Consider the following 21,985-nt stretch of genomic DNA (forward strand, 5'->3'; position numbering starts at 1 on the left):
ATCTGAATACTTTGATTAAGACACTTCAAACTATTTTATTCAAATCCATACTGGCAAACATCTTAAATTGCAAGAAATATGGATCCTACCTATTCTGTAGCTTCTTTAGGCCAAGTTCATGTTTCTCTTTCTCCCAAGCTAATTCCTTTTCCACTTGTTGAATTTTATGAACTGTTTTTCTGTTAATCTCAGCACGAATTTTAGAATCTATATCAAAATCCTGTAGATAGGAAGATTTGTTCATCAAAATGGGTACTTTTATCAATGTACTTTATCAATCTTATTTCACACATACAGATTTTTAAGTTTTGTCCTCAATTTTATGCACCATCATTACTCTCTCCCAAATATCATAAGCTCCATTCTGGAGAGAAATGACATATTTTTGATCTTCCGCAAAAAAAATGGAAAAAGGTTCTCAGAAATAATTAACAATAATACAAATAAAGTTACATAGTATATTATTTTTCTCACAATAAAAATAATGAACGCTAACAGAATATTTAGATTGTACAAAGTTTTAAAAAATACTCTTTTCACAAAGTTTACATTTTTTTAAGTCCTCGCCCAAAGATAGGTCTATTGATCTTAGAGAGAAGAGAGAGAAATATCACTGTGAGAGAGGAGCATCAATTGGTTACCTCTTGTACACACTTCAACCAGGGATCAAACCTGCAGCCCAGGCATGTGCCCTGACCACGAATTGAACCCAAAATCTATTGTTGTATGGGGTGATGCTCCAACCAACTGAGCCACCTGGCTAGAGCTCCCTTCACACAGTTGTAAAAAGTATGTTCCCTTTTCCCCAAAGCAACTACTTTACATAGCCAGCGGGGAACAGGGTAGCAGCTCCTGGCAGTTGATCATTAGCTGAAACATCCCCTCCCATGCAACCCTACCCAGGAAAGACAGAAAAATCTTTGATATCCTCTTAACATCAAGTTCCGGCTGAATGTCCTTCACCAAGGGGGTTATTTTCCTCATAATTATACTTAGAGGCCTCATGTTTCTTACCTTCACTCCCAAATGTTGTCAGGGCCTTCATTCAACACTAAACTGGAAATGGTAATTATTTTTTCCAGAGGTGCTTGTGTTGTAAGTAATGATGTGTACAATGTGCTTAGGCAAAGAACTTGCCCAGTTGTTCTTTATTTTGAATTATGTCATCCATATTCTGCAAGTGTCTGCCTTTTTCTTAGTAAAAGAGCATAGCCCTGGTTGGTGTTGCTCAGTGGACTGAGTGCGGGCCTGAGAACCAAACAACCACAGTTCGATTCCCAGTCAGGACACATGCCTGGTTTGCAGGCCAGTTCCCGGCAGGGGACACACGAGAGGCGACCATACATTGAAATCTCTGTCGCTCTCTCCTTCCTTTCCCCTCTAAAGATAAATAAATAAAATCTTTTTTAAAAAACAGAGCAAAAACATCTTTTAACCAATATGAGCTAACCATTATGATTTTGCCAAAGCACGTTTTATATGAAATTGCCCCAGTGCCTCTAGAATTACAGGACTGGACAAATCATGGTTATAGTCAGGGTGATAAATTCTAGGTTTTTATTTGATTAGGCTCTTGACAGTATTTCTGTTTAGGAAGAAGTACAAAATGAAAAAAATTACTAGTAGATAGAAAAAAATTAATACAGAATTAGCTTAAACAATTGAGTGATCATCCCCACAGCTAAAAAAATTAACTAAGTCATCTTCCAGAAATTTTGTGGCTAAAGCAGGTACTATCTTTTCAACAGATCTGAGGAATTATATAAATGGAACCACCAAGAATCAAATTATGTATCCAATAGTTCCATATTCAATAGCTAGATATCTTGGCTACATATGATAAGAATTGATAACAGATACAAACTTATATTTATATCTTATCTTATTACCAAAAAAAAGGGAAGATAGCTAAATCCAGAAGTAAACTTTGTATTAAGAGATTCTTCTGCAACTAAACTAAGTTGTGTGACCAGTTCTACCACAGTTTAGTTGCTGCCAACACATTGGCCAGGTAAAGAGAAGCTTCAAGATGATTTTAAGTGTTCCTACTTGTTGGCCAACTATATACTAGTCTCAAACCAGAAATAGCATATGATAAAGTCAAATTTATTTTTTACTTACTGTGCGTTTAAATTGCATATGCTTTGGTAATTCTTCATTCATTCGTAGTAATTTCTGAAATTGGTCCCTCAAAGCTTTGAGTTGTTCTCTCTTCCTGGCCTTTATTTCTTCCACTTCTTTCATTAGCTTGTCATGCTCTCTTTTTCTTCTGGCATTCTCTATACTGAAAACAGAAATTTTAAAGCATAACAAATTAAGATACAGAAACAGCAAAGAGAAAATTAGCATTTAACTATTTGGCAATTCATTTAGCTTAATCGATTTCTATAAAATGTTGGTTTGTTTTGCAAAAGCTCAGACCTGTAGGCTTTGGAATCTTCAATATCTTTTGGAATTGGCGCTGTTTCAATTCCAAACTGTAGGGAGAGGAATAAAAAGTTAGCCCTTTAAAAATTGCGTATCGCCCTTAAAGTATCTAATCATAACTAAATTGAGGATTTCCCCCTGCCATTTTTCTAGCAATTATAGGCCTGAAAAAATATTTTCACAAAAAATAAACTAGGGAAAATATTGCAGTTGACTAAACTGATTTTTTCGACTTCATTTAAAGGGGTAGGGAAAGTCTTGAAACTTAATCACGTGTATGCAAAAATGTTAAATCACCATATTGACTCTTCAAAATATAAATTACTGATATTTATGTGCTATTCATAAAAAATACACACAAAAATTTTCTGTTATTTATTTTAAAATACAAGTTTTTTAAAAATGCATATCCCTCTTATACATACACAATTCCCCAAAATACCTCATATATATTAGCAAGCATTTCACTTGACCTTATCAAAAGAACACATACAATGAGAAATGTACCGAATAATATAATCCTTCTCCTTGAGAAAGATATTAAATCAGAAATATAAATCTCCCTTTAAAAAATTAGTTTAAATTAAGGAGTACTACGAAGTAAATCACTCAGAAGTACTTGGTTTATTCAAGTGCTATGCTGTAAAATGTCTTAGACTGTTAAAGAAGAGGAAGTATAACCTGGTGAACTAAACAAGAGTCTTAGTTTGCTAGCTAATCAGTTCTTAAGTAAAATTGAACTTGCTTATTCTCTATTATCTTTTTTAGAAAATTTATTTATTTAGAGAGAAAGAGAGGGAGAGAAGCATCAGTGTGTGGTTCCCTCTTGTGCAGTCCCTTCTGGGGACCTGGTCTGCAACCCAGGCATGTGCCCTGACTGAGAATTGAACCAGTGGCCCTTTGGTTCACAATCCGCGCTCAGTCCACTGAGCCACACCAGCCAGGGCTCTATTATCTTTTCTAATAGGTTGGTCTTTATTTTGCTGTCATTCATTGTAAAGACACGAAGACATTTGATCAAGTTGTCTTGTTATGGACTTCCGCCAAGATGGAGGCATAGGTGGAAACACTGTGCCTTCTCCCACAACCAAGTTTGAATACAACAAAGGTTGGGAGAACAAAGACACAGCCACAAAACAGAAAATTGAATTATACAGAAGTCCGACAACCACTAACTGTTCAACAGGGACGGTAAGAGGGGCAGAGCCCGCATCAGAGCAGGGTTGGGCAGGAAAGATCCTCAGACCTAGGCGAGTAAGTGGCCCGGACCCAGTCAGGGTGTGGGGTAGACTGACTGCGGTTGCACATTCGCGCACAGTGAGATGGACCACACAGGCCCCAGGGGGCAAGGGCTGACGGCGGTGGCACACTCGCGTGCAGTGGGACGAAACGCATGGGCCTGGTGACAGTGGCAGCTGCCGCACCTGTGGGGGCCGCGGCAGGAGGCGGCAGACGAGACGCCATTGCTCCTCTTTGACCCTGCCCCCACATACAGCTTCACAACCCAGCGACTGAGTTGCCCTGCTCTGGTGAACACCTAGGGCTCCAATCCTGCTACGGAACAGGCACGAACAGCCCAAAAGATGGCGCAAGAAGAACTCAAAGTCCCAGAGCCAATAACTCTAAGCGACCGAGAAATTGCCAGCCTCTCAGAAGCACAATTCAGGACACTGTTTATCAGGATGCTCACAGAACTGGTTGATTATAGTCACAAGTTAGAGGAACATATGAAGGCTAAACTAATTGAAATGAAGGGAGATGTCCAGGAAACCAATAGCGATGGAAAGGAAACTGGGACTCAAATCAATGGAATGGACCAGAAGGAAGAACAAAACATCCCACCAGAAAGGAATGAAGAAATGAGAATTCAAAACAATGAGGAGAGGCTTAGGAACCTCCAGGACATCTTTAAATGTTCCAATATCCGGATTATAGGGGTACCAGAAGGGGGAAAGAAACAGCCACGAGTGGAAAACGTATTTGAACAAATAATAAAGGAGAACTTCCCCAGTCTGGCAAAGGAAATAGACTTCCAGGAAATCCAGGAAGCTCAGAGAGTCCCAAAGAAGTTGGACCCAAGAAGGAACACACCAAGGCACATCATAATTACATTAGCCAAGACTAAAATGAAGGAGAGAATCCTAGAAGCAGCAAGGGATAAGGGGACAGTCACCTACAAAGGAGTACCCATCAGACTGTCAGCGGATTTCTCAAAAGAGACCTTACAGGCAAGAAGGGGCTGGAAAGAAGTATTCCAAGTCATGAAATCCAAAGACCTACAGCCAAGATTGCTTTATCCAGCAAAACTTTCATTTAGAATGGAAGGACAGATAAAGTGCTTCTCAGATAAGGTCAAGTTCAAGGAGTTCATCATCACCAAGCCCTTATTATATGAAATGTTAAAGGGACTTATATAAGAAAAGATGAAAAATATGAACAGTGAAAGGACAGCAAACTCACAGTTATTAACAACCACACCTAAAACAAAAGCAAACCAAGAGGACAGCTAGATCAGGAGTGGAACCATAGAAATGAAGAACACATGGAGGGTTAGCAACAGGGAAGTGGGAAGAGGAGAAGGGGGGAGAAGGTACAGAAAATAAGTAGCATAGACGGTAGGTAGAAAATAGATAGGGGGGAGGGCAAGAATAGTAGGGGAAATATAGAATCTTAAGAACTTGAGACACGTGGTTATAAACTAAGGGGGGAGAATGGTGGGGGAGGGAGTGTGTGGGTGGAGGGGAATGAAGGCGGGGAATACACCAACTATAATGGTATAATCAATAAAATATATTAAAAAAATAAGAAAAAAAGTTGTCATTATACTACTAGTCTTTATACATATGAAATGTAAGCCTATGTATTTTTATGTAAGACAGGTTTATGACTTTAGTAAAAGTGAAGTCATAAATCATGACCAATGTAAGAGACAATGATCACTAATATACTCTAGTTACTGTTAATCATTGAATTTTATTTTATTTTCTTTTTCTCTGTAGAACAAGGACAGGTCATTCCTTTATTGACACGAATAAAATACATCACATTCTGTGTTCTGCTAATGCTGTAAATTCAATGCCCTTCTCCAGCCACATGAGCGTAAAGTATATCACGTAACCTCAGATCTCTAACAGTGGGAGGCTTAACCAAGAATGGTGCTGGCTGGTGTAGCTCAGTGGATTGAGCACAGGCCTGCGAACCACAGGATCGCGGTTCGATTCCCAGTCAGGGCACATGCCTGGGTTGCAGGCCAGTTCCCAGCAGGGGACACACCAGAGGCAACCATACATTGATATTTCTCTCCCTCTCTCCTTCCCTCCCCTTTCCCTCAAAGGATAGATTAATTAATTAATTTTAAAAAAAGAATGGTGCTGCTAGAATAATGCAGCTCCCTTTGATACAACAACTGAGCACCCGCCTCCCTCCCTCTTGGATGATTTCTTGAGCATGTTAGAGCAGTGATTTTAAAAAATTCTGAATCTTGGGCAACTGATCTCTTGCAACTACAGTTTCTAAAAGCAGTTATTGTCCAAAGCTAGAAGAACTTAAGTCTTCTCAGATGAGCATGTGAATGAATGGAGAGAGGTAAACAAAAATAAAATTTAAAAAGATGATGTCTGATAGAAAAGCTGGATAGAAAATCAAAAAAGGAACAGTAGTTTAAAGTTTATTTCAGCTATAGTGCAGGTTATTCTGACTCCAATGTAGCATCACATGGTACACTTTTAGAGATGTTTTGTTGTATTTATTTATTTGTCTGTTTCATAGATACCTACAATCTCTAGCACTAGGAGATCACGTAGCAGTGGACAAATGAATAAAAATAACTACATTTTAAAATCGTTTTATTGCCCAGAATTAAGCCATTTAGTTCTTCAAATTAGTATGATTTCCAGGATCTCCTGGCCTCAGCTGTTTTCAACAAATTTGAGTTTAAACAAAGGTGCTCCTAGCAGTTCCAAAGTGTATGCCATTGTTCTCAATACTGGTTGCATGGTAAAATTACAGGGGCGGGGGGAGGCATAGGTTACAGATACCTGGGCCTCACCTTCATTGATTCTGATTTAATTGCTCTTGAGTAGGGCTCAAGCATCTGTACTTTTAACAACTCCTTAGCTGATTCATAGGTTTGAGGTAAGAACCTCAACCCTACACAGAGTTAGTTCCTGGTTTGTTTATTCAATTATTCCTGGTTTCACCTTCTTCAGAGCAGAGTGTGCTTCAGTAATTTAAGAAATATTGATTGCAGTCATAAACAAAAGGACACTATTATATGTATGCAGAATGTATTTTTTCTTTCCAATATGTGTTTCCATATAGAGAGCTGACCACACATAGAATGCTAAAGATTCTTTTTTATGGGTAATTTAATACATTAATATTTTTTAAAATTTAAATATATTTTATTGATTCTGCTATTACAGTATCCCACTTTCCTCCCTTGTTCCCCTCCCACTCACATTCCCCCCCTTAGTTCATGTCCATGGGTTTTACATATAAGATTTTTTGCTTCTCCATTTCCTACACTATTTAACTTCCCCCTGTCTATTTTGTACCTACCATTTATGCTTCTTATTCCCTCTACCTTTTCCCACATTCCCCCCTCTCACTCCCAGTGATAACCCTTCATGTGATCTCCATTGCTGTGATTCTGTTCCTATTCCAGTTTTTTGCTTAGTTTGTTTTTTTTTATTTTTTAGGTTTGGTTGTTGATAATTATAAGTCTTTTGTCATTTTACTGTTCATATTTTTCATTGTCTTTTTTTCTTAGGTAAGTCCCTTTAACATTCCATATAATGAGGACTTGGTGATGATGAACTCCTTTAACTTGACATCATCTGGGAAGTACTTTATCTGCATTTTAAATTATAGCCTTGCTGGATAGAGTAATCTTGGATATAGGTCCTTGCTTTTCATGACTTGGAATACTTCTTTCCAGCTCCCTCTTGCCTGCAGGGTTTCTTCTGAGAAATCAACTGCCAGTCTTATGGGAATTCCTTCATAGGTAACTGTCTCCTTTTCTCGTGCTACTTTTAACATTCTCTCCTTATCTTTAATCTTGGCTAATGTAATTATGATGTTCCTTGGTGTGTGCTTCCTTGGGTCCAACTTCTTTGGGACTTTCTGAGTCTCCTGGACTTCCTGGAAGTCCATTTCCTTTGCCAGATTGGGGAAGTTTTCCTTCATTATTTTTGCAAAGAAGTTTTAATTTCCTACTCTTCCCCTTCTCCTTCTGGCACCTCTATGATGTTGGATGTTGGAATGTTTGAAGTTGTCCTGGAGGTTCCTCAGACTCTCCTCATTTTTATGAATTCCTGTTTCTTCATCCTGTTCCAGCTGAATGTGTGTTTCTTCTCTCTGCTCCAAACCATTGATCTGACTCCCAGTTTCCTTCCTGTCACTGTTGGTTCCCTGTACATTTTCCTTTATTTCACTTTGCATAGCTTTCACTTCCTCCTCTATTTTGCAACCATACTCAACCATTTCTGTGAGCATCCTGATTACCAGTGTTGTGAATTCTGCATCTGATATGTTGGATATCTCTTCATCACTTAGTTGTATTTTTTCTAGAGCTTTGATCTGTTCTTTTATGAGGCCCCCCTTTTTTTGGCTTGGTGCACCTGTTATGTGATAAGGGGTGGAGCCTTAGGTATTAGCCAGGGCAAAGCAACCCACTTGACCATGTTGTGGAGCTATATGTGGGGGAGGGGACTGAGAGGAAACAATGCCACTTGCTCCACTCTTGGAGGGCTTTCAGTCACTTCCTCTGCTACTCACAAGCAAATTAGGCCCTTCTGGTGCTGATTCCTGGATGGGTGGTTTTGTGTACATTCTAGGTCTCTGTGGGTCTCCCCAGAGAACTCTGGTGTGAGGCTGGGAGTTTTTCCCACCCCCTCAACTTCCACAGGTTTTTTTTCAGTCAGAGGCTTGAGGCTTTATTTCCCTGTGCTAGAACCCTGGGTTGCATGGTCTGTCTCACTCCCCAGTTGTTTCTCCCGTTATCCACACACAAATGTGGGACCAACAGGTCTGGTCCACTGGCCGCCAGCTTGTGCCTGCCCAGGTCCTCCAGCCACCACCTTGCCATGAGTACTCTCCACCCTGGATGCCCATCTCTACCCTTTCCACCAGTTGGATGAATGTTTCTTTAACTTCTTGGTTGTCAGACTTCCATACAGTTCAATTTTCTGGCAGTTTGGTTGGTTTTTTGTTTTTAAAATTTGTTGTCCTTCTGGTTGTGCAAGGAAGCACAGTGTATCTACAATGCTCCATCTTGGCCAGAAGTCCTAAGATTTTCTTCTTGTTCATACACTTTCTGTGCTGTAATTCCTCTTCCTGAGCTGAACCTCTTTTAAAAAAAAAAAACAGTACACTCTGCAAATCTTTCTGCTATTAATAGAAACCAAAATTTTCCCTCTCAAATCTTCCCTATCTTCCCTATGTTCTTTGTCTGGTCTCCTGAGATTGGCTACCTGTTAGGTGGGAAGCCAATGTGTTCATAGGAATTTTAAATATAGTCTTTCTAATACAATTCCTTATTCCTTAGGAGAAATTCTAACAGTTATTAATAATTCAATCAAAAGGGACCACATCAATAATAGAAAATTCAGGTCCTCTGACAGGGAAAAAGTATATAATTCAGGGAGCTGAATATTCCATCTTTATTAAAAGCCAATAATGTATTATTCCTAAAAATAGAATAATTTAACTGAATCTTTAATCATGACCCACACTATCATACTCTAATACTACAATAATATTTTCACAACCCCTTTCCAAATCACAAATTATAGTGCACATTTCACATAAACTCCTTCAATGAGTGAGTGAATAAATAAAAAGCACAATATATATATCTTAAAAAATGTGCATTTTGAAAACAAACTTTGATTAAGTGATTGATACAGAAAATTGACACAACTTTGTTTTTAATTTGGGAAATTCTATACCTTTAGAAAGAAAGGAAATTCAACACCTAGTATTCTAGTATTTGAAAAAGAGGCCCAAGAAAGTCAAGATTAAAATATTGGTAGGAAGATTAGTCTATAGGGTAAATGTGTCTGAGAAGTTTGCAAGTTTTAGAGAATACGAACAATTCTAACATTACTATTTTAAAATAAAGGGTGTTGTTGTTGTTAGTTACATACCCTGGGAGATGGCACTTTGGCTTTCACGCTTTCCCTTAACTCAAATACAGAAAAAGTGCTGAAAACAAAAATATTACTATCTGCTCCAACAGTTACCAAAAAACGGTCATCATAGCTGGTAGAAATGCCTTTAATACATCCATAATCATTGTCATGGATACTGAAGTGCCAGTAGTGCTCCATACTGGTCAATGAAGAGTCATTCTGACTTAGGACATAGACTCGAATTGCCCCATCTTGCATTCCACAGAACATCATATCTTGGTTAAAACTATAAAACAAAAAGAAGTAAATTGTTCTTCACATTAATCTGAAAATGTTTAATTTTAAATTAATTGACAAATGACTAAAAATTTGCTCATAGCTTTGTTAAGCTATGATGGACTAAATTATGTCCCCCTCAAAACTTACATGCTGAAGCCCTAACCATGAAAATTCCAGCAAACTAATACAAGAAGATAAAGGGGGGGTGGCATATGAAAGTTGGAGTTATTGCATTTGGTCTCCAAAAGAATGACTGGCACATATGCTTCATTCCCAACTACTAAAAGAGTAATAATAATTTAATTTGTGATTTCTCCAGAATCATAATCCTGAAGCTACATTATCTGACCATGCACTGGCATCCTCCTAAATAACACAGAGTAAATCCATACAATTCAATTATGTGATAAACAGAATTATTTGCAGAATATTTGATAAAAGGGATTGAAATACAGTTTCAGAATTAGCTTTGATTCTGTTTCTTCCTTTGATTTATTTGTCATTATTTGAGTGCCCCTCCATCTGGATAGATCTTTAAAAATTGACAGTATTCATAATGGGTAAAACTATAGATACCAATGGGTTATAGTTTTTTAAAGCTTTCTGAAATTCTGTTCACCTGAAAGTGATGGTGTGGATGGGATTATCTTCTGTATCCTCAAGAAAACGGAAGTCAAAAGGTTCATCTTTCTTTTCTGTGATATCACTGCTTTTGTCGTATGGAGGGAACTCACAGTGATATAGAAAACCAGCATCATAGCCACCCTAGGAAAGAGATAAATAACACAGAAGGTAGTATTTGAATATAAGACACATATGACCACATGAGAAGTTTTTGATTATTTCAAAATTTAAATCATAAAATAGATGTCTTAAAACATCTACTTTATATAAATTCCATGACTATAGATAGGTTTTATAAAGCATCTTCATCTTTCATTTATATTCAACTGTACAATTATAATGATAAAACACAATAATTTGTTTCTACTTAAAAGTAAGAGAAGAGAGTTCTCACCCCTGACTATGTATTGAATTCCATTTTAAATATTACCCTGAATAATAAATTCCATTTTAAATATTACCCTGAATAATAAATACTGAATAAGCAGTATTTATTAACAGAATTTTATAGTTCATGACAAACACCAGAGAATCTGTCATCAACACACCCTACATTAAAGAAAATATCAAAGGCTATTTTTTAGGTGGAAGATGTAATTACAAAGATGTAGAAAGGAATAACAGAAAGAAAAAGAATATACCAAAATGATACCAAGAATATAAAACAATAGTAAAATGCCTTTTGGGGACACAAATACATACATAACAATAAAATACATGACAATGAGGGAAGATACATGGAATGAAGTACTCTAAGGTCTTTTTTCTCTGGATCTAGTATGAGAATAAATTTGTATCAAACTATATGAGGTTAAGGATACATATTATGATCTTTAGGATCACCTCTAAATAAATAGTAAAATAATGTATAACTAATAACCTAATAGAGCAGAAAATTACCTTAATCATCCAGAAGGTAAAAAGGGGAACATAGAATTGATGTGATGAAGAGAAATAGTTAATAAGGTGGTGGATTTGATCTAAAATATATTAGTAATCAAATTAAACATAATTGGACATAGTACTCTATTAAAATAAAGACAAAGATCAACCTACAGCATTAAAAAAAAGAAGAAGACTAACTGTACGATGCTTTAAAGAGACATTCCTTGAATATAAGAGTATAAAAGGAACAAGCATTAATAACTCTAAGCTTTGTTTTAGTATCAGGGTGAATGCTTGTTTCATTTACTGAGAGAGAGATAGAGCAGGTTTGCATGAGGCAAAAGTGATTTAAAGGCTATATTTTGACTATGTTAATTTTGAGGTGCCAAGAAGAGATGTCAAGCTGGGCAGGTATATGAGTCTGAATGTAAGAGGAGAGGTCAAGAATAGAGACAAAAATTTGATATTAATTCACATATAATCAACATTTAAATCCATAGAACTAGATGAAGTCACCTAGCAAGAAAAAAAGGGGTCCAAGACCACATCCTAGAGTACTTCAAATCTCAAAACCTTGTTCAGTATATGAGAAGCCAGCAGATAAGGCTAAAAAGTGGCCAGTAAAATGTGGTGTCTTAAGACAGGGAAATAAAGTGTTTTTAAAAGGAAGGGGTAAATCCCTGCCATTGATGTACCAAGAGAAATCAAAGCTTAGCTACAAAGGGAAGGTGGCACACAGCTCACCCTGGGGATAAACCTGACACACCTGGTGACCAGGGAGGCTGCACCACTGAGCCCATAGGACAACTGCTAAATAATACCACTCTACCAACACTGAGAGATGTAGGAGCGCTACCTCATACATGGAAACAAACACAGGGTGGCAGCCAAAATGAGGAGACAAAAAAAAATAAGTAAGTGTCCCAAAGGAAATAACAAAACTCCAGAAAGAGAACCAAGTAAAATGGAGACAAGCAATCTGCCAGATACAGAGTTCAAAACACTAGTTATAAGGATGGTTAGTGAACTTAGGAGGAGATGAATTTAGTAAGAATAAAGAGACAGGAAACATAAAAAATGGAGATATAAAACAAAAAAACAATCAAAAGTGAAAAATATAATAACTGTAATAAAGAATATATTACATGGAATCAACAGTAGAGTAGATGAAGCAGAGCATATAATTAGTGATTTGGAAGATAAGGGAGCAGAAAACACTCCCCCCACAAAAAAAGTCCAAAAAATGAGAAGAGATAAGGAGATTTTTAAGGAGCTTCTGGGACTTCAAGAGTACCGACATTCACATTATGGGGGTACCAAAAGTAGAAGAGAGAAAACAAGGAATAGAAAATCTATTTGAAAAAAAATGATGACAGAAAACTTCCCTAACATGGTGAAAGAAATAGACAAACAAGTCCAAGAGGTCAGAGAATCCAAAACAGGATGAACTCAAAGAAGACCACACCACAACACATCACAATAAAAATGCCAATCATTAAAGACAAAAAGAGAATCTTGAAAGCAGCAAGAAAAAAGTAGTTAGTGACCATAAGACTGTCAGCTGATTTCTCAACAGAAACTTTGCAGGACAGAAGAGAACAGCATAAAATATTCAAAGTAATGCAAACAGGAGCCTGCACCAAGTTTACTCTACCATGGAAAGCTACCATCTAGAATCAAATGGCAGATAAAGACCTTGTCAGACAAGAAAAGGCAAAGGAGTTTGTCATCACGAAATCTGCATTACATGAAATGTTAAAGGGTCTTCTTTAAGGAGAAGGAGAAGAAAGGAGGAGGAAGAGGATAGAGAGGGAGAGGGAGAAGAGGAGGAGGAAGAGGAAGAGGAAGAGGAAGAAGAAGAAGAAGAAGAAGAAGAAGAAGAAGAAGAAGAAGAAGAAGAAGAAGAAGAAATAATAATAAAAATATGAATAAAATTCCAATAAATACATATCTATCAACAATTACTTTAAACACAAATGAGTAAAATGCTCCCATAAAAAGATATACAGTGGCTGAGTGGATAACAAAACAAGGCCTTTACATATGCTGTTTACAAGGGACTAACTTTAGACCAAAAGACACAGACTAAAAGTAAAGGGCTGGAAAAGATATTTCATGAAAATGGAAACAAACAAACAAAAAAAGCTGGAATAGCAATACTTATCCTAGACCAAAAAATACTTTTATTTTTTTGTTGAGTTTTTACCTGTCATTTCAAATTATATTTTTTGTTTATGCTATTACAGTTGTTCCCCACTTTCCCCCCCTTTGCCTACTTCTACCCAGCCCCACAACCCTGCCTCAGGCAAGCCCCACAGTTTTCCATGTTCATGGGTCATGCATGTATATTCTTTGGTTAACCCCTTCACTTTCTTTCATCCAGTCCCCCCATAATAGCTCTCAGTCTGTTCCATGTGTCTATGCCTTTTTTTCTATTTTGTTCATTAGATTCCACATGTACCTAAATTGTATGGTATTCATCTTTCACTAACTGGATTGCTTCACTTAGCATAATGTTCTCTAGGTCCATCCATACTGTGCCAAAAGGTAAGAAGCTCTTCTTTTTTACTGCTGCATAGTATTCCATTGTGTAAATGTACCACAGCTTTTTTATCCACTCTTCTATGGATGAGCACTTAGGCTGTTTCTAGACCTTGGCTATTATAAATAATGCTGTTGTGAACATTGGGGCGCATATATTCTTTTGAACTGGTGTTTCAGGATTCTTAGCATATATTCTCAGAAGTGGAATCACTGGGTAAAAAGGGAGTTCCATTTTCAGTTTATTGAGGAAACTCCATACTGTCTTCCACAGTGGCTGCACCAGTGCATTCCTATCAACAGTGCACTAGGGTTTCCTTTTCTCTACAACCTCGCTAGTGCTCCTTGTTTGTTGAATGTTGATGGTAGCCATTCTGACAGGTGTGAGGTGGTATCTTATCATGGTTTTAATTTGCATCTCCCTGATGATTAGTGACTTTGAGCATCTTTTCATACATCTATTGGTCATCTGTATGTCCTCTTTAGAGAAGTGTCTATTCAGGCCTTTGCCCATTTTCATCAATTTGTTTATCTTCCTAGTGTTGAGTTGTATAAATTCCTTATATATTTTGGAAATTAAATCCTTATCAGGTGTATCATTGGCAAATATTTTCTTCCATACAATGGGTTACCTTTTCATTTTGATGATGGTTTCTTTAGCTGTGTTGAAGTGATTCAGTTTGATGTAGTCCCATTTGTTTATTTTTTTCCTGTGTTTTCCTTGCCCTGGGAGATATGTCAGCAAAAATATTGCTATGCAAAATACCTGAAATTTTAATGCCTATGCTTTCTTCAAGATTTTTGTGGTTTTGCAACTTACATTTAAGTCTTTTATCCATTTTGAGATTATTTTTGTATATTGTATAAGTTGGTGGCCTAGTTTTATTTATTTACACACACCTGTCCAATTTATTTATTGAAGAGACTATCTTTCATTTATTGAAAGACACCATTTATTGAAGAGACTGTCTTTCCCTCACCATATGCTCTTCTCTCCTTTGTCAAATATTAATTGACTCTAACAAGAGACAAAGACGGAGCCAGCAATTCCATTTCTGGGTATTTACCCAAAGAAACCTGAAACACTAAACTGAAAAGACATATACATCCATATGTTCATTGTAGCATTATTTACAATAGCCAAGATATGGAAACAATCTAAATGTCCATCAATAGGTGAATGAATAAAGAAGTAATGCATATATACAATGGACTATGACTGAGCCATAAAAAAATGAAATCTTGCCATCTGTAACAACATGGATGGACCTCATGGATATTGTGCTAAGTGAAATAAGTCAGACAGAGAAAGACAAATATCATATGATTTCACTTATATGTGGAATCTATAAACAAATAAGCCAACCAGAAGCAGACTCACAGACACAGAGAATATTTTGATAGCTGCCAAATGAGAGGAGTGGTTAGGGAGCTGGGAGTAAAGATGAAGAGATTAAAGCACAAATTGGTAGTTACAAAATGGTCACAGAATGTAAAGTACAATCTAGTCGATATTATTGTAGTTACTATGTGTGATGTCAGATGGGTACTAGATTTTGCAAGGTGATAATGTCATAGGTTGCATAAATGTCTAACTACTGGATTGTATACCTAGAAACTAATATAATATTGCACATCAACTCTAATTTAAAAATAAAAAATTATTTTGAAAAGAGAAGGATGGAGGCTCAGCTCTATCAAATGTTTCTGAAAGGCCAAATGGACAGAGAAGTGACCACTGAACTTGGTCATATGGAAATCTTTGAAGTTGGTGGAGACAGAAACTCAACTAGAAGGGACTGAAGAGCAAATAGGAAGTGAAGAAATGAAGCCAACAATTAGAGACAACTTTTTCGATAAGGTTTCATATAAAGCAGCAGTGGAGGGGGATAAAAGAGGTTTAGGGGAAATTTTAAGGTTAAGTACCAAAGCACATTTATGTGCTGATAAGAATTGAGCAAATAGAGAGAAGTTTATGATACAGAAGACCAGGAGCAAAATCTTTGATAAACTGAGAGCAGGTGGGATCAAGAGGCCATTTGGAAGTGTCACTGGGCAGTTGCAGGGGACCATTCAAGACACTCACAACAGGCAAAGCAGATTCAACTTATATAGATCCCTAGAGAGCATCAGATCCAAATGAGTCAAGGTAATTTCATCTGATGGTCCTTATTTTATTTTCTCAGTGAAATGTGAGATGAGGTTATCAACGGAAAGTGAGGGAAGACAAAATATTTGATGGGAGAAGAAAGAATTAAAACAACAACTTGGAAAATGGGGAAGTGAACAGGGCTGGGTAGCAGAGCCAGACTGCAGTGTGAGTACTGATTTGAGAACTGTGGTCATGACTTCAAAATGAGAGTGGTTTTCCACAGCATCTGCTTACATGTAGGCACAAGTTGGCAAGTAGTTGGATCAAGTGTCATTGCCTCTGTGAACTATAACTTAACCACACGCACAGGTGTCGTTTACTGGAAAGAGCATGGACTCTACAGCCAGACAGCCTGAGTCCAGATCCTGGTTCCAACTCGCTGTGTGACCTTGGATAAGTTACTTAACCTCTCTATGCCTTGAGTTATTTATATGTAAAATGCAAATAAGGACAATTATTTTAGAGGGTTGTTGGGTAGATCACTTAGAATGGTTCCTGGCACAGGGTAAGTTTCCATACTTAGCGAATAAAATTATAGGGGGGATATTAATTTCCTGTGGTAATAATTTAATCATATATGTAAATCAAATCACTGTGCTGTATACCTTAAACTTAAACCATGCTGTATGTCAATTATATTTCGAGAAAACTGATAAACCTTCACATATACTTTTATGTCAATTACTTTTTGATTAATAGAATCGAAATTTGTGACAAATTTATAATAAAGGAAATCTTGCTTTGCAGTAGAACAATAAAATGTTTTATAAAAATAGAATATATATACAAGGATGCAATTGTCACATCATTGTGATGGTCCCCGGTAATTGTCTCCCCAGCATCCATTCTTCTATTCTTCTTTATTACCCAAGTTCCAATTTTATTCCAGGTGACAATGTGCCCATCCAAAGACAGTCATTTTCCCAGACTTCCATATATTTATACAGCAAAGTTATAGATAGCAACACATAAGCAAACATCTATGGATAGCCCTGTCATTAGTTTCAAAAAGCTGATTATTTTCAAAATATAAAAACGCTGAAATAGAGAACAGGCTGACAGTGACCAGAGGGGACAGGGGAGGGAATTTCAGGGGGCAAGGGGAAGGGTTTGCAGGAACAAGTATAAAGGACACATGGACAAAAACTAGGGTGGGGGTGGAAATGGGAGGGAGGTGGGGAGGGCTGGGGGGTCAGCTAGGATGGGAGTAAAAGGCAGAAAACTGTACTTGAACAATGATTTAAACAAACAAACAAACAAATAAATAAAAACACTGACTCAGCTGGAAACCTCCCTAGCCCCTTGTCCTTCTAACTTCAGTCCTTCTCCCCTTAGATCTCCTGGAACACCCATGATTGTTTTAGATGATAACAGACATAACAAGTAGACATATAAGACATATATTAAGATGATATTAAAAAACTGTAACATTCATTCTTCAAGACTCACACCTTTAATAGGAGTTCATAAATGTTTACCATAAGAGAAAGTAAAAAATGTACTGGAAAATAATGAATATCAAATATGTTAATTTAGGGATGACATAAAAATTATTTATTACATTATTACTCACCAAAGAAAGCCAGAACTTCCCTGGCCCAGAGTAAAATCCACAGAGGATGTGACAGGGGGTTGATGGAATAAAGATTTCGGGCAAGGGCTCTTCTTCCACTTCCTTCTCCTCTTCCTCCTCCTCTTGGGATTCCAGTTCTCCATCTTTTCCCACCTCTGCTGCTAGACGCTTCCTCCTTTCTTCCTTTTCCTTCTCCTTCAACTCCTTCAGTCTGTTTCTCTTTTCAATTTCTATCAATCTCTTTTGCAAAGGAGACATTAAGGAGATGTGAAAATAACTGTAATTCATTCATTCATTTACACTATTCTGGATGACAAAGAAAGTAGAAGGGTAGGGTTCTAGAAAAAAAATCACAGCTCTGATGTAACAAGTAATATCATTTAAAAATAACTATCAACTTGGCGATATATTTTTATCATTAAATTTTTCAAATCTTCAGAAAAACTTTATTTCTGTATTATCTTCCATTGATCCTGATTTTAAAGAAATTATTTCATCATTATTCCCCTAATAAAGAAACTAAATACAGTTTCTCTCAGTCTATCTCTGTCAGCTGATAAATTAGGTGAACTGCAACCGTTTGTGAAGGATGTTTCTATTTTTAGTAAAACTGTTACTCTTGCCTTCAGCATCTATCAACTGGCCCCTAACACTGGCAGCCCTACATCTCATCTTTTACTTCCTTCTTACATTTATTTATTTATTTAAATATATTTTATTGATTCTGCTATTACAGTATCCCACTTTCCTCCCTTGTTCCCCTCCCACTCACATCCCGCCCTTAGTTCATGTCCATGGGTTTTACATATAAGTTGTTTGGCTTCTCCATTTCCTATACTATTTAACTTCCCCCTGTCTATTTTGTACCTACCATTTATGCTTCTTATTCCCTCTACCCTTTCTCACATTTTCCCCTCCCCCTTCCCACTGATAACCCTTCATGTGCTCTCCATTGCTGTGATTCTGTTCCTGTTTTACTGGCTTGCTTAGTTTGTTTTTGTTTTTGACTTTTTAGGTTGGGTTGTTGATACCTATGTCTTTTGTCATTTTACTGTTCATATTTTTCATTGTCTTTTTTCTTAGATAAGTCCCTTTAACATTTCATATAATAAGGACTTGGTGATGATGAACTCCTTTAACTTGACATCATCTGGGAAGCACTTTATCTGCATTTTAAATTATAGCCTTGCTGGATAGAGTAATCTTGGATATAGGTCCTTGCTTTTCATGACTTGGAATACTTCTTTCCTGCTCCTTCTTGCCTGCAGGGTTTCTTCTGAGAAATCAACTGACAGTCTTATGGGAATTCCTTCATAGGTAACTGTCTCCTTTTCTCATGCCACTTTTAAGATTCTTTCCTTATCTTTAATCTTGGGTAATGTAATTATGATGTGCCTTGGTGTGTGCTTCCTTGGGTCCAACTTCTTTGGGACTTTCTGAGCCTCCTAGACTTCCTGGAAGTCAATTTCCTTTGCCAGATTGGGGAAGTTTTCCTTCATTATTTTTGCAAAGAAATTTTCAATTTCTTGCTCTTCCTCCTCTCCTTCTGGCACCCCTATGATGTTGGATGTTGGAATGTTTGAAGTTGTCCTGGAGGTTCCTCAGACTCTCCTCATTTTTATGAATTCTTGTTTCTTCATCCTGTTCCAGCTGAATGTGTGTTTCTTCTCTCTGCTCCAAACCAGATTTGAGTTCCGGTTTCCTTCCTGCCACTGTTGGTTCCCTGTACATTTTCCTTTATTTCACTTTGCATAGCTTTCACTTCCTCCTCTATTTTGCAACCATACTCAACCATTTCTGTGAGCATCCTGATTACCAGTGTTGTGAATTCTGCATCTGATATGTTGGATATCTCTTCATCGCTTAGTTGTATTTTTTCTAGAGCTTTGATCTGTTCTTTTATGAGGCCCTTTTTTTTGGCTTGGTGCACCTGTTATGTGGTAAGGGGTGGAGCCTTAGGTATTAGCCAGGGCAAAGCAACCCACTTGACCATGTTGTGGAGCTATATGTGGGGGAGGGGACTGAGAGGAAACAATGCCACTTACTGGGCTCTTGGAGGGCTTTCAATCACTTCCTCTGCTACTCACAAGCAAATTAGGCCCTTCTGGTGCTGATTCCTGGATGGGTGGTTTTGTGTACATTCTAGGTCTCTGTGGGTCTCCCCAGAGAACTCTGGTGTGAAGCTGGGAGTTTTTCCCACCCCCTCAACTTCCACAGGTTTTTTTCAGTCAGAGGCTTGAGGCTTTATTTCCCTGTGCTGGAACCCTGGGTTGCATGGTCTGTCTCACTCCCTAGTTGTTCCTCCTGTTATCTGCATGCAAATGTGGGACCAAAAGTGGGCCAGGTCTGGTCCACTGGCCGCCAGCTTGTGCCTGCCCAGGTCCTCCAGCCACCACCTTGCCATGAGTACTCTCCACCCTGGATGCCCATCTCTTCCCCATCTACCAGACCCGATGATGTTTCTTTAACTTTTTGGCTGTTGGACTTCCATACCTGACATTTCTGGTTGTTTTTTGTTTTTAAATTTGTTGCTATCCTTCTTTTGATTGTGTGAGGAGGCAGAGTGAATCTACCTATGCCTCCATCTTGGCCAGAAGTCCCCATCTTTTATCTCTTTATTCTGTTTACCTCTCATAATTATCTTCCTAAATCACATGATATCATCACATCAATCCCCTCCTCAGAAACTCACAATGGATTCCAATGATCTAAGAAATAAATTGAAACACTTGGCTAGAATTTAAGGAGAGCCATGTGTTGGTCACAGACTCTCGCCACATCCCACCACAAACTGCATCCCTGTTTCACCAGTCCATTCCTAATTTCCCCAAACTTCAAACATAAGTCTGCCTTCCCTCAGGATGTTGTCCCAGCTTTTCCTGCCTTCCTCTTCATTTTCCATCCTTCAAAATTCTTCTTATTCTTTAAGTATTAAATGTCACCTCCATACAGTCATTGATCTCCTCTCATCCTTCCATCAGAACCTATATTCTTTTCTCCTCATGCTCCTAAAATTCTTTTCTTTGCACTGTGATTTTCATATCTATTCACTACTGCCTTAAAATATAAGGTCTATGGCTTACTCTTCTTTGTATTTCCCCAACACTTAACACAGGATATTTTATATACTAAACAAGAAAAAAACACATCAGGAGATAATGATTCAAGAATCTCATACCATAATCTTAGATTTGACACTTGAAAAATGGAAACATTTTATGCACATGTCTTTGATTTCATAGGAAACTGCATCGTTATTCTCCCCTTCCTCCCTTATGGTTGGTAATGGAGCTTCAAGAACATAGTCATTCTCACAGATAATAAGTAAAGTACTATCAGGCTGAAAAAGAAAGATGAAACACTATTTATACTTATGCAAATTTTTAGAAGCACAGTTCAAAAATATTACAAACCAGAGAAAATATAATTCCTTGAATATTCTAACTATTTTTGAAGGATACTTAATTCATTACTGTAATTATTATTCATAAGTCAACCTTATTCATCCCTATACACAACTATTAATACTAACTATTATAGTATTATAACCAATAAGCTAAATGTCAACATTAGATTTAGATTTTTCCCTTGTAGATGCCATACATATTTTCTGAGTCAAAAACGTGACTGTGAAACATTTTGGCCTAAAAGAGCAGAATATTAAAATCAGGACTGTAAAGGGAAAATCTGTAGTGTGTGGCGAGAGTCCCAGTTCCTTGGATGGGTCATTCTCTATCAGCCAGAGTCCATTAAGTGTGAATGTTCCCAAGGGTTTTGTGTTCTTTCCTCTTCTCCGGTCTCTTCATAAACATTCCCTGGAAAATCTTATGGCCAACTCATTACCATTCTTAGGCTTCATTACCATGGATATGCAAGTAAATTCCAAATCATTCTCTCTAGCCCCGACCTCTCTCTTGAGCTCCCAGACATTATTTAAAATGTTTGTTTATTTAGATATTTTTCTATAGTTACTTACTATATACCTACCATGTACTCAGCATGTTGTAAAGTGCTAGGGGTAAAATTATCACAGGAAGAAAAAGTAAAGTTTCTGCCAGTATAGAGCTTCCCTCTAATGGGAGAGCCTATCATTTAACAAATCATAGAAATTAATGTAAAGTATAACTGCAACAAATGTTGCGGAGGTGCCATGAGAGCAAGAAGGTTGTGCAAAGCTTCCTGAGAAGGCAGCGCCTGTGCTTCACAGGAAGGAGGAGTAGAGAATAAATACACAATGTGTTGAGGGACGGTCTGAGGGAAGATGCTATGGAAAGGAAATGCCATGTGCAAATATCCTGACACACACCAGGCTGATAAGGAAGTTGTGGGCTTGCATAATATCACCTAGGTCAAGAGAACAGAGTGAGATGA

General features: G+C 37.5%; 1 protein-coding gene across 1 annotated transcript in view; it reads right to left on the reverse strand.

Annotated features, from left to right (window-relative positions):
- Positions 1 to 21,985, reverse strand: part of CFAP44 (cilia and flagella associated protein 44) — a 123,110-nt gene that overhangs the window by 41,475 nt on the left and 59,650 nt on the right. The window contains exons 16-22 of the mRNA XM_037057378.1: positions 20,793 to 20,954; positions 17,615 to 17,854; positions 10,459 to 10,604; positions 9,576 to 9,846; positions 2,422 to 2,477; positions 2,122 to 2,284; positions 90 to 220 (exon numbers count right to left, since the gene is read on the reverse strand). Of these exons, the coding sequence (XP_036913273.1) occupies positions 90 to 220; positions 2,122 to 2,284; positions 2,422 to 2,477; positions 9,576 to 9,846; positions 10,459 to 10,604; positions 17,615 to 17,854; positions 20,793 to 20,954 (1,169 nt within the window). The remainder of the gene's footprint in view (positions 1 to 89; positions 221 to 2,121; positions 2,285 to 2,421; positions 2,478 to 9,575; positions 9,847 to 10,458; positions 10,605 to 17,614; positions 17,855 to 20,792; positions 20,955 to 21,985) is intronic.

The sequence above is a fragment of the Sturnira hondurensis genome, unplaced genomic scaffold (genome assembly GCF_014824575.4).
Source record: "Sturnira hondurensis isolate 20B ecotype Veracruz unplaced genomic scaffold, ASM1482457v3 Scaffold0009719, whole genome shotgun sequence".
Lineage (NCBI taxonomy): Eukaryota > Metazoa > Chordata > Mammalia > Chiroptera > Phyllostomidae > Sturnira > Sturnira hondurensis.